Source organism: Macrosteles quadrilineatus, unplaced genomic scaffold (genome assembly GCF_028750875.1).
Source record: "Macrosteles quadrilineatus isolate MER2022 unplaced genomic scaffold, UCM_ALF_1.0 Scaffold_105__1_contigs__length_354404, whole genome shotgun sequence".
Classification (NCBI taxonomy): Eukaryota; Metazoa; Arthropoda; class Insecta; order Hemiptera; family Cicadellidae; genus Macrosteles; species Macrosteles quadrilineatus.
In genome coordinates, this window is record NW_026542698.1 from 88965 (window position 1) to 103127 (window position 14163).

Sequence of the window (14163 nt, forward strand, 5' to 3'; positions counted from 1 at the left end):
TTATTGTTTTGTTTTCATTATTATCACCCGTTTACTACCATTACACTGATGTAGGACTTGGTACCGGCAATAATTGTCCAACTAATATTAATGGGAAGAAAAAAAGCAAACAACAGTTGTTTGCCCTCAAAGTCTAACTGTTGATCCCAAACTATTACTTACAGCTTTGGGCTTACTTTAAAACTATTTCACAATTTTCTTAAACTTACTGGGCCTATTTTTAACTGAATTTAAAGTCACCAAAGACATATTTGTTGTTTTTTATACCAGCAAAATATCAAATCTCAGTAAAAACTATATCAATTGGTCTTACATAGTACTCAACACTTATGTAGTGGTCTGTTGTATGTAAGACAGTTTTGTTTACCCAAGATTGACTATTGATGGAAAAAAAAAAACCTCCTTGGAATTAAATATTTGCATTGGACAGATTCGTGTTCTTTAGCTATCCTTGTTATTGATTTTACAATTTAATGTAGATTTTTCTTTGCAAACTAAATCAAACTATTTTTGTAGTACTACAGTGTTCTATTTTATTATTATCTTGATCTATTATTATCTTTTTTATAATAATAAGGGTTTTTGCCCCTTTGGCAAAAATATTTTGTAAGCTCTTGACCTTTTCTCGACTATGTTTCGAACTTGAAACACTTTCTCGAGTCTGAAAAATCTCACTATTGGCCTTAGGTCTATATACATGTAAGAAATAAATGAAGAAGATACATTACTGTGATGTACAGTTTATTTCAACATAAAAAATTAACAATAAATATAACGTGAAATAATATTGAATAAGTTAGCTTCGTTTGCAAGCTAAAACAACAACACTCAGAAATATAAAAATATTCTAAGAATACTTGGTTCATACAAATTGTTGCAAAATTCATAAAATTGCTTCAAGATAACTATCAACTATTTGCCTTTGGGAACAAATGGCTTACTAAATAAAGATAACAATGGTTTATATACATAGGTATTTTGTGGTAGAATGTTAACATCTATATACAACAAACTTTTATTATCACAGAAAAAAGTTGTACACATCTAACCATCAAAAGAGAATTACGTTTAAAACATGTATTTCTTAAAAATAAAATTACTCCAATTAGACAAATTAGAATATATTCTCCATTCATTTTAATGTATTTGATATTACAAAATAGAATGCATTTTATTTAAATATTTTACAAATAGCATTGAGCTTGATACTTCTATCAATAAAATTCATGAGCATCATTTTATAAGCTAAGTAGGCCCCAAGAGTTAAAAAATTCAATTAAAATCACTTATTTTCAAAAAATTTGTTCTTAAATTACTAAATCTAAGAATATTTTAAAATCTAATGTCAAAACTTGGGATTAAGAAAAATTCTTTAATTTGGCGGTCATGTGTTGAAGGAACTTTAAACCATGAACATTAAAACATTAAAAGGTTTGATCAAAAACTTTTACAAACAAAAGGAATGATAAAACAACTTCTAATCAGAATATTTAACACTCACAGTTTAAAATTTATAACCCTGTCCTTGAGATCTATGTTTCTTGTTAATCATTTTTTTTCATAAATTCAAAACGTTACTTTATGTAAATTGTATTGAGAAACCAATTCATGGCCAACATTTTAAACAAAAGAGATTACAATCGCTATGTTTTACGGTTAAGGAAGAATCACATGTGTAAAAACGTCTTAGCATCTGGCTTTAACTTAAGTCTACAAAACATAACAATAGGACTAGGAATGGTCGAGGTGCGCAGTACCCTGTTTGTCTGAGAGGTAGGTGAGGTTTACCCCTGACGGAAGATGGGCCGTTCTGACCGCCAGCCTGTAGCTGTGGGACCAAACTTGTATACAAGCCGCTTGCCATATACTGGGAGTAAAACTTGGCTCTTGTAGTAGTATCTGTAAATCACAATAAAGGCTATAACTAAAAATAATAAGAAATCACTCTTTGTAATGCCATTGATGCCAAGACTTGTTATCAAGGTCGACTTCCTAGAGGTTTGCACTAACATATTGTTATTATATTCAAAGGGATTTGGAAATGACACTTGTTATCAAGGGTGACATGTTATCTAGGCTCGTGTTATCGAGCTCCAATGTATATTGAATCACATTAATTTCTTCCTAGGCAACAGTAATTGTCAATCAATGTACTTTATTTTCTTATGGTGAAATAGCTTCTGAATCACGGAGCTTAAGCTATAATGGATTAAATTACTGTCAAGTGATCTTATGCTAGTTGAACTGTAAATTACTAGCTTCAGGCTACTACAGTCCATCTTAAGTGTGACAAAAAAAAAACAATATCCATCCATGTTGGATAGAAATAGATGGACCTACATGTTTCTACCAAACTAGAAAATATAATAGAAATTAACTAACACAGGATCCCTTGTAAGAATTAAGAGTATCAGTGTACCAGCAGAGTCAGTTTAGCAAACAATAACATCTATTATTAGCCTGTTTACTTCATCTCAGCCTGTTTGCACATAGTGTTTACCTTCCAAAACCAGCCAAATACTTGCTATGTGACTCGCCTTCTCGTTTTAGATTGTGGAAACAGCAGTTATTTGCATTACGAACGTTATTTTTACAACAATCTTACTTTATTTCAAAAGTGACCAAAGAAAATTTCCACAATGTTAAATAGTTGTCAAAATCACTTTTAATGGTGTTCAATAGGTAGTCACTACAATTATTCATTCTCTTTTCATCCTTTATGAATTTTAAAATCTTTGTAAAGGAAATCTTCCTGTACAAGATCAACAATAACATCAATGCAACAAAAAAATACCAACAGGTTAGTAATAAAGTGTTGATCTTATTTATTGGACAAAATTGTATTTGAAAAAGATTAGGTAAATTTGAACAAGATTTATGCTTTAGAAAGATGTCCACATACAAAATTTATCTGTATCCGCGAGAAGGGTGGATTGCTCCATAAAAGTTTACAGCATTCCTACAGAGTGCCTGAATGTCGTGCCATATTGGTGCAAACCAGCTGGTTATCGTACACTTGCTAGTATGTCTTTGGAACTGGCTAACATTTTAAATTCTCATTGGTTCCAACATTATGCAGATATATCCTTCAACACCAAAATACTAGCAGGTATATTTGTTACTGGAAAGGTTAACTTATATTTTTCTCCCAAAGTGGTATCAACAATAACGACAGTGAATGCTTACCTCATGGCACGGCTGAGTTTCTCGTAGTTCATGTCGATGTTGTCTTTCTTGCTGCCCCACAGTTTGGCTACACGGTCACTGTGGACGAACCTGAACGTTCCCTCGTCGTAGTTCTCCCAACATATGAGGCTAGGGTTGTACAATGGGTTGAGTAACAGGTCTCTGATAAACTCCCACAGTCGTCCAAGCTTTTCTGTAATCAATACACAGAATTTAGTATGATCTCACTTTATTTTGATATATTTTATTCTATACAGCTTTACCAATGACTTTAGCAAAGTTTTTATGTTCAATCTTTGGTTTAATGGAATGATCAAGTATTAGACATACATGAGGAATCTTTGAGCAGTTAACTTGAAGAGGACGACAGAGTGGCAGGGAAACGTGATGCAAAGGCCAAAACCTACATGAATTTCAGTGATAGCAGGACTTTTGTATATGGAAAGTAAAAAAAATGTTAAATTTATGAAATTCACAGAATATTTTGCTACCTGATAGATTTTTCTAAGAAATTTTATTTATTCCCCAAACAGAAATTTCACATATTTTGCAGTTTTAAATTAATTTACAAATTATTTTGCAATTAATTGTAACAAGTAAAAGGGGAACCTTTTAAATTGAAAATCCCCCGCAACTGTCCCTAAGGTTGTGATTGTTTGTAGAGCCACTACTGTAACTTCCTTGAATGTTAAGGATTTAGTACCTGGTTTCTTCTTCCTCCGTGTGCCGCGAGGTCTGCCTGGTCTTCTCTTCTCAGGGGGAGGGGGAGGCTCATTGACTGTCGTCTCTTCACTGGAATCTGACTTGTAACCACTATCAACCTCTGCAACACAAGGTTAGCATTAGCTTTCAGATCAAACTACATATCATCGCTATAATGGAGTTTTCAAGAGATTTCAGGATCTTGATACCTACCCCACGTCCTCGATCGAGAAACAACGATCGGCATTTGCCAGACAAAAATTATTAACAGGGTTTTTATTTATGAGCTTTTGTTTTTTTTGATTATTCTACTTGTGTTTGACTAATATATTGTTCTGTTGGTGGTTTTTGTTGTGTTTTTCCAGCTTTAGCTGTACTGGAAAATATCCACAATAATTTTTATAAATATTTATCTTGACCATGATTGTTTACCTGATGGTGAGGAGTACGGAGGAGCGGTGGCTGTAGATGATTTAAACGCAGGAGTGTGCAAGTGGGACTCGTCCAGGTCTGTGAGTGTGTGACTCTCATGTGGTGGACTGCTGGTGTCCATGTGGTTGTCTGTACGAGACTGAGACTGTTCCATGCGATACCTGCTGTACTCGTCCTCATGTCTCGGGTTGTTCCACTGGTCTACGCTGAACATACTGTTGTAAACGTAGGGTGACTTGAACCTCTGCAGCCTCATGTACAGCTCCTTACCATGGTCAGGGAAGTTTTGGCAAAACTCTTCCGCACTCATGTGTTTCAGCATTACACCGTTGATGTGTGCCAATTTCTCAATTTTCACCTGTTGACAAGTCAACAAGTTAGGAAATAATTTTAAAATAAATTGTTGAACTATAATTTTACTGTTTATCATGAAGAACAACTACATACAACTTAGTGTTATCAACTAAAGGGTTGGACTTTTGATAACAAAATCCTGGTTTTTCTTACAGGTTTGTGTTCCATCACAGCTGTATTACTAGAACTTCCCTAAATTTGCATCTTGCTAACCAAATGGGTTCACAAAATGACTAAATACTTTCTGTGAATGTTGAAGAGTGGTTTTTTACCAACACTTCAGGCAGTGGCAGATCCAGAGGGGCAGGGCGACCGACCCCCCCCCCCCTCAGGCATACATACAGGGTGATTTGTACTCAGTGTGACAAAAATTTATTGGTGTAAGTACAAAGTAAATGAAGTGTGATGATGCATATCAAATGTTCCAAGTCTAAAAATTAGCTTCCCAAAAAATTATTTTATGCTTTTCAAAAATAACCATGCTTTTAAACTTAATACAGCGATTTCTCAATTACCTGTATATGGATTTGGGTAGATAATGTCATTTTCGTGTTCTACAATAAATTTTGAATAAGAATAATACAAAGTGACAGAGGATCAGTTGTAAAAACTCCATTGTAAATAGATTCAAAGATAAAAATTAAGATGTTTGATAAAAATTTAAAAAACATTGGTCAATTGCATTTGTTTACACCCTGTATACAAGAAAGTGTCGGAATATGTTAAAAACTGCGCCATTTTATAAGCTTTCCAACCATATGCTACACTATTGAGGTTTAGATATTTTTTTGTTTGTTTTAGTGGTTTGAATGCCAGAAAACAGGGAACTTTTTTACTGTTCAAGCTGAAACAAAAATACAACTTTTGCTTAATAAATGCCGACTTTCTATGTTTTAAATGTTAAAGACACCATGCTTTGTAGTCTTCAAACCACTAAAGCGTACATAAGCAGACATAAAGCTCAATGGTGTAGCATATGGTTGGAAAGCTTATAAAATGGCACAGTTTTTAACATATTCCGACACTTTCTTGTATACAGGGTGTAAACAAATGCAATTGACCAATGTTTTTTAAATTTTTATCAAACATCTTAATTTTTATCTTTGAATCTATTTACAATGGAGTTTTTACAACTGATCCTCTGTCATTTTGTATTATTCTTATTCAAAATTTAATGTAGAACACGAAAATGACATTATCTACTCAAATCCATTTACAGGTAATTGAGAAATAGCTGTATTAAGTTTAAAAACATAGTTATTTTTGAAAAACATAAAATAATTCTTTGGGAGGCTAATTTTTAGACTTGGAACATTTTATATGCATCATCATACTGCATTTACTTTGTACTTACACCAAAAAATTTTTGTCACACTGAGTACCAATCACCCTGTATACATATATTTTTACACATTGCGTAAAATAATTTGTCACACTAACTTTGGACAAAGAAATAGTATAAAACTGCCATTTTGGATACTTAGTTTACACTAATTTTTAGGGGGGTACCCCCAAATCCCCCAGTCCCCCCGGTTCGCTCCCCCCCCTTGTGACTGTTCTAGGTCCGCCACTGGCTTCAGGAAACAGCCCTCAAACCACTTATATCTGGCTTGCTATTTTGTTTGGAGCTACGATACCAAACTGATTATTGATTTAATCTAGAATTTCTACAAGAATTTTGCCTTCCAAAAGTAACAGTTTTTTTCCAGAATTAACTGACAACTATGAAATGTGAGTAATGTGACCAAGAGTAGTGGTTAACTTACCTCTGGTAGGTTGCGGCCGACTTTGAGGTTATGTAGCTCGTGTATGACCCAGAACAGACAGTCTTCAGGTGTCCAGTGGTCAATGTACTTGGACTGCCAGTCTCCGTAGTGCTGTACGTCTGGTGGACACAGCTCTGCCAGCGGCTCTGAGGAACAAGTAAATAGACAACTGAATAAAAACTTGTTTTATTTTATCACAAATCACAAGTATTTCCAGAAACACCACCTAGGATCTCTTTTTCAGGAGATGGGGACACCACCTAGGTGCCTATATTAACCCAAGGATGAGTGTAGAATGGTGTGAGATGATCTGTGCGTAGCTTTGTTACTGACTAAGCCCAATGATCATGAACAGCTGGGTCAATTTGCACTGGATGTTTCTTTCCTTTTCAGGCTCAATAGGTAAATGACAAGAATCATGAGACATATACTGTAGCCTACTGTACTAAAGTTATGACGTTTCTTTATTGTTCCTCTTAAAGTTTCTTATATTATCACCCGCTCAAACAAGAGATTGACAAGTAATTATTGTATTTTGTTTTACTTAGCTTACTTTTTCAAAATGAAAAATGAAAGCTGTTTAAAACTCTTCTCAGAAAGAAATTAACAGCCTCTGGATCTCAAGGCAACCACCCTAACCACTTAGGCTAGGATTATACTAGGACGCTGGCGTCCGAGAGGCCAGCGTCCGGGACGCTAGCGGGGCATTAAATCAAATGGGGGCGATTATACTATGGATGCTAGCGTCGGATGCTAAAAAAAGCCACCGAAAGCTCGAAGTTATTACCGTAGGTGGCATGGTAAAACCTAGGCCCGGGACCGATTTACTTTTTCATTTTGATGTCCCCAGAGGCCAAAAACACCATCCGTTCGTATAGATTTAAATATTATAAATATATTTGTCTGTAAACGCAATAACTGGAGTAACTTTTGTTCTATTTTGAAGAAATTTGGTTTTAAGGTGAAGGGTGGGATAAATTTGAATGAGTCCGCGAACCAGCATGAACATGCTTTGGGAACGGGGTTTAATGTGCTAAAAAAGGGGGTTTGTCATTTTTGACACATAAAAATAAAAAAATCACAATTTCTCTCTAGACAATTTTAATGAGCTTAAAAACAAATAATTTAGTACCTATATTTAAGTGTTTTTGTAATGTTATTAGTTATGGAGAAAATTAAAAAAGAGTATATTAAAAATTGCCATGTTATTCTTATAGAAAATGTTGTTAAGTGTTGGAATTTGCTTATGTATGGATATATTTCGATTAAACTTGGCCAATTTGTTTTATACTAAGCTAATAATACAGTATTTTACTAAAAACACACTTTATTAGCCCCCTAAAGCATAAAACCTTGGTACTCGTTAAACCCAATGTTATTTAATGTTACAAAAAGTGACTAAACATATAAATAAAATGGCAGTCCGAGAGGCTAGCATCCCAACACAAATCACGTCATTTTTCGGCTCGAAGTGGGACGCTAGCCTCTCGGACGCCAGCATCCCGGACGCCAGCGTCCTAGTATAATCCTAGCCTTAGCTCTAGACCTGGAGTATTTAAGTCCTCAGTTTTGAAATTAATTTATTTTTTGGCTGGTATTAGTTGTGATGAAATCTAAAAACCTCGATACTTTAGGGATCAAACATGTAAAATCGTCATGTACACCATGCAGGGAAAAAATAACTTCAAATGCTTGTTCTTAACAGTTTTAAGTAAAAAAGTTTGATTTTTTGAGATGTTATTTACCTGTTTTAATGGTCTTTGGAGGTAGTCCGTAGGTCGGAGGCTGATATTCGCTCTCCACTTGACGGAACAATTCGGCGTCATCGTAAAGAGAGACCGAGTCTGATAGTAGTGATGTGGCTTTGTAGATACTCCAGTCTTGTGAAGGGTCAAACATCTGGACATCACCAAAACATGCATTAGAACTAATAGGAGTATATAATTCATTAAGTAGTTTTTTAATGTTAAACAAGTCTTTCATTTTTGCTTATCGTAGGTTGAATCTATGCTTATCGTTAGTAGAATTCTGTTGTAATGACTTAAAAAAGTAGTTATTAACTTACAGGTATATAATATATTTATTTATATTGAACTTATGCCTGTTTTCCTTATTATTGTTAGTACATTAAGAGATCATCTTCTGTTTTTTTTTTTTTTTTTTGCTGGCTGGATTATGTTGTTAATCACTTTTAAGTTATAGTTTTGTTATCTATTGCCTTTAAGTTGTTCTTTAATATTAGTCATATCTTGTAACCGTTTACATTGCATTACCATATCATGTTTAAAAAGCAAATAGTATGATAGTATCTATACATATCAAAATTGAATGTATGTTGGATAAAATATAAATTAAATTGTCTGTAAGATTAAAACGGTTAAAAATTTGATTTAAAGTTTCTAAAATAAAAGGATAAGAGTACAAATTAATAGAAAACTAACTTCTTTAACTTTGATCAGTGGTGATTATTTAACATTATTTTCTAGTGTTGCTAAAACTTTATTTTGCTGAAACCATGCAAAATCTAAGCAATGATAATAAAAATACCCATGCCACAGTGAACCTGCCAACTAAGCGAATTTCCACTTGTCTGAATTGATTTTCAATTAAATCTATTTAAATAACATTTAAGGGTAAACAAATATCTAGGTTTGCTGCTATAATGAAACTAATAACGTGTGTTTTTTTTTTTATACTAATAATTAAAAAGAAAAGAATTTCATTCATTGGACATCTTTTAAGGACACCGGAAAATAGAATAAGCAAGAAAATAATTGACAAGTTGTGGAATAGCAAGAGTGACTTTAGGTGGATTACAGAGATTACGGAGGACATGAGAAGGTTGAAAATATCATTAGAAGATTTGGAAAATAAGTCAGAGGCGCTTGCAGTACTCAAAGACAAAAATATCATCCTGCAAATATGAGCAAACAATCAGAGACAAGGAAGAGTGGTTTCGGAAGAAGAAAGAAAACAACGGTCGGAAAGAATGAAGAAGTATTGGGCGGACAAGAAGAAGAGACAGAATTTAAAAAGAATCTAACCATTATATTGACCTAAGTGGTCCAATGCTGGCCATAAAATAATAATAATAATTAATAGTTTAGTATAAAATAGGCTAAATAAATTTGCCAAGTTTGATCAAAATGTATCCATAAACAAGCAAACTACAACTTATTACAATATTCTCCATAAGAATAACATGGGAATTTGAAATTTAATTTTTTTTTAATTTTCTCCGTTACCAATAATGGTACAAAAACACTTCGATATAGGTACTATTCTCTGTATACACTAACTTGGCGTCTGAACCCTTGACTACCTGCGGACGGACCGGGGCCGTCCCTTGCTCGCCCACTGTTGAGCAGCTGCTTCTATAATTAGTCACCTAGTAGCACCTCCACTGCAATTATGAACTTTTTTGTGCGGGACGGAATTTTAATGTTTTTCCTGCACAATCAAAAAGTTCATGAAATTTTAAGAAAAGTGATACTAAACTTGACCATATTCCGTTAAGTTAACCTTAAGTTTAAATTATTTTTAATTATTCATATTATGAATACCGTTGATATTGTTATATCTTTAAACCAACCCCCATGTCTTCCGGGAAATGAGTGATTCACGTCCTAAGACCTCTGACGAGCGACGACGATTCTGACGTGGGTCACCATCATATTTTGACGTGGGTCACCATGATCGTGGATCACCATTAGATTAATCGCGTATTGGGTATTGAAATGCTATTGATGAAATATGTATAATCTGCCGAAAAACTACGGTAGGCCCGTCGTAGGCCTACACTTTATACAGACATTTAATTAGCTTAAAAACATTTACTCAACACATGCACATGATTCTGTAATTTTTAATCGACAATTGACATATCCATAGAAACATAATGATTGTATGATTAATCTTAAGTTTCATTTGACCCGTAGAAAATGACGCAATTTTGAAACTTCAAGCCAAATGCTACTTTCGCTCGCATTTACGATTATTTTTTTGCCATTTAACACATAACATTACGTATACTAACTTACGGAGGGAAACGTACGGTTTAAAAGTGTTTCACGTTTACAATAATCTTAAATGTGATTGGTTAGATCTACTCAATGAAACATATGAATTAGGTTGTGACAAACTACATCACCTCAACACGTTTTACATGTTTTTACTTGTTAAACTTTATTCCCCTAACAATATTAGGAAATTTAAATATATAAATCACTATTCCTTTTTTGTGTTTGCAGATTCGCGGTGCACGTCTGATTCAATTAATAATAATTCATACATAACGATATTGTTTTATTTCTGCAGTTTTATTTCTATCCCTAATAAAGTTTCTATTCCTCAGTAGCTACTGTACATATACAGCCTGTAGCACAGACAATATAATACTTTAATGTTTATTCCATTTCCATTGTCTGTGCCTGTAGGTTCTACAAACATAATAAGAATATGGTCATGTTTGGTATCATTTTACTTATTTATTCATGGACTTTTTGCTCGTACAGATAAATATGTAAAATTCCGCCCCGCAAAAAAAGTTAATAAGTGCAGTGGGGGTGCGACTAGGTGACTAATTAAGAAAACAGCTTCTCAAGAAGTGAGCGAGCAAGGGATGGTCCCGGCCCGGTCGCAGGTAGTCAAGGGTCCAGACGCCAAGTTAGTGTATACAGAGAATAAATTGTTTGGGTTTTTTAAGCTCTTAAAAAGGTTCAGAGATAAATTGGGAAATTTGATGTTTTGAGAGTCAAAAATGAGAAAAACCAATTTTAACCCCATACAGCCCCCCGTAAAACCCCGTTCCCATGGTCCGATCAAGCTGCTTTGCAAAATCTTCCAAGTTCATGCTGCCTTACACCTTTAATCCAAATTTCATCAAAATCGGACAAAAAAATACTCAAGTTATCGCACACTCAAGTTCAGGACATATATATATAGCCTATATATTGATTGTTGTATATAAAAATTTGAACGAATGGTGTTTTTGGCCTCTGGGGACATCAAAATGAAAAAGTAAATCGGTCCCGTGCCTAGGTCTTACCGTGCCACCTACAGTTATACTACTTCCCTGTAGAGTAATTCACAAAAAAATAATACTTATGCGAAAACTTCAGTCTTAAAATCAGGCACAATGTATTGCTACATTGAGATCACATTTTCTCATTGTAGTGATCTGTAGGGGCCCCCCTCGCCAAACAAAAATGAAAATAATAAGGTTTTGAAGTTAACAGTTGATCAAGCAGATATATTTGACAAATTACAATAGCTTAATACTGATTTAATGCCAAAAATAGTACGGTACACACGGGAACATGTTAAAACCCAATGGGCAATTGATAGTGAATTTAGTTTGAATCCAACAAACAAACACACATAAGGGATAAAAACTTAGTTTTGGTACTGATTGAATAGTAGATGATTATAGTTAAAATAGTGGAAAAGTCACACAAAATGTCTACACAGTTTATAAAAGTTAATTAGTTGCAGAGGGTGAACTTACTTCATTAGATTCAGAATTAACTCCTGAGAACGCTGGCATTTTGAGCCTGTAAACAAACACAAACTGTAAAAAATATAAATCAAAACTGGCTTAAACAGTATGCGAGTAAGACTAATTAATCTAATCACAATCCCTAAGGCCCTAAGGCCTCTAGTAGTAGAAATTGGACATGATTGACATTATGAAATAGTTTTAGACAAAATAAGACTTCCAACTAATTTGTAGGGGGAAATAATTACCAAATGTTCCTGCAAGTTTAACTGAACTTTGGTCTATTTATTGTACAATGTAGGATTTAATACAACTAGACCTCTAACTAAATTATGTTGACAGTTAAATCTATTTCTAATGTAAATCACAAAAATCGGGTACAGTTTCTTAACTGGGCTACGCTAATATTTATTGAAACTATTGAATTGAAAATATTGATTAATAATCGATATTTTAAAATATATCTATTATAAAATTAAACTATCATAACCTAACCTAACCAACCAAACTTGCTGATGGTGAAAAAATTGCATGAAGGTTTACTAATCGAATCGATAGTTTCAATAAATATTAGCGTAGGCCAGTTAAGAAACTGTATCCCAAAAATCTACCTGATCATGACATTTCTGGCAAGTAAAACAAAACAAAATTAATTGTAAATAATTGTCATTATTATACATTGAATAATATACCGGTATCTCATTTAACGATGACTTGGCATGAGATGTATTAACTTAATCATAAAATCTAACTTAATTTTGTTGAAATTTTTCCCAAGTAGTAATACCCAAGTAGTAAAAAATTTGTTTAAAACAAATTCTTTGAAAGCAATCTTTTCAGCAATTAAACACAAATATACATTACTATTTTGAAAATAACTGCCATGGGACAATTTTATAAAATATATCTTGTAATCAATAATAGTGTAGTATTTTGAGAAATGTTCCAATTCAATTACAACTTAAGTAATAAGTATGTTTGCTTGCTTAAGATAAATATTAAAATGCCAGTTCAAAATAATAATAGAATTAGATAATTTTACAAGCTAAATTCTTGTAAAATTGAGTCACCCTTAAACTGTGGTTTGTTTCTAAGTTCATAAATAGTTAAATTAAAGGTTTTTATGTTACAAATTCAAAGACATTTTCTAATGTTTAATTAACTTACTTTGAATTTTACAATCCCTACAGTAAAAAAAACTTGCAGCTAGTGTTGTAAACAAGGTATATTTTATATTACATTGCAATTATGATAAACAAATTCATTTATAGCAATTGAAGTTACCATCTTATTACAAAGTAAGTGGAATTAAATTTTAAAAGGAAAAAAAGGTTGAATGGTAAAGAAAATGTGTACCATATTCCTTATCTGCTCAAAGATATGACTGCAGTAAACACATATAAACAAACAGTCAGTAGGTCTTAATTAATTTGTTCACTTTATGATGATGGTTTTGCTTCACATGTATCTACACTACAGACAGAATAAAGGCAGTTGATAAACAAAACTGTAATGTAAATCATCATCAACTGGTAAAATATACTTTTAAAATTTTACTTTCATTGTCTTACACTTATATAAAACCCATGACAGTAATAATACAGTTATAATTTTTTAAAGCAACAAACCCAAGATAAAAAGTTCAAATATTTTCAATTGTTCACAAATAAATATCTAATGTATTTTAGAAGTTACTGTATGCCTACCTATGGCTCTGAATTACACATTTTTTTATGTATAATAAGTCATGCTTGGCAGTCAAATTTCACAAAAACGAAAAACATGCTTAATATTAGGAATTGATGTTGATAATAATTTCACACTTACCAAGTTTTTAGCAATATCCAAAAAATAGTAAATAAACTGTCTTAAGTTAAAATAGTCAAAACTATTTTTCAATTATAGATTACACACACAAAATAAAACGCACCATTTCACTGTTCACACCAACACACGCGCTCGAATGGTAACTCTCCACTGAGTGTAGGCAATATACTGATTGTTGATAACAACACACCACCAGCCAGTGCCTGTTTTCAACACTGGGTTTCCATGAGTTGGTGTCAGCCAATGAGGAACAAGCATTTCTCGGTTGTCATGACAACCGAGTCGTCAAAGCTTGCCAACGACCTTGGCGACTCGGTCAGTCGGGGATAAACCAGCGTTGCCATGGTTACCTGCAAGCCTAGCTTTCTCATTGGTCGAGCCGCACTCGGTCACACAGCT

At 33.4% G+C, this 14163-nt stretch overlaps 1 protein-coding gene across 1 annotated transcript; it reads right to left on the reverse strand.

The window, feature by feature from the left end:
* Window positions 1-724: 724 nt before the first annotated feature.
* Window positions 725-13946, reverse strand: LOC128982087 (ETS homologous factor-like). Its single transcript, XM_054401130.1, has 8 exons — window positions 13765-13946; window positions 11947-11992; window positions 8186-8339; window positions 6441-6586; window positions 4321-4678; window positions 3890-4009; window positions 3187-3379; window positions 725-1899 (listed from the first exon to the last, which is right to left on the reverse strand). Exons 2-8 carry the CDS (start codon window positions 11983-11985, stop codon window positions 1785-1787), a joined length of 1125 nt encoding a protein of 374 aa, XP_054257105.1. The 5' UTR covers window positions 11986-11992; window positions 13765-13946; the 3' UTR covers window positions 725-1784.
* Window positions 13947-14163: the final 217 nt, after the last annotated feature.

Excerpts from the sequence above, each read along its gene's own strand:
- LOC128982087 (XM_054401130.1), bottom strand. The coding sequence starts at position 11,985 with ATGCCAGCGTTCTCAGGAGTTAATTCTGAATCTAATGAA. Across the intron at positions 6,587-8,185 it reads TCCAAAGACCATTAAAACAG|AGCCGCTGGCAGAGCTGTGT; the intron begins GTAAATAACATC and ends CTTGTTCCTCAG. Across the intron at positions 4,679-6,440 it reads TCGGCCGCAACCTACCAGAG|GTGAAAATTGAGAAATTGGC; the intron begins GTAAGTTAACCA and ends ACTTGTCAACAG.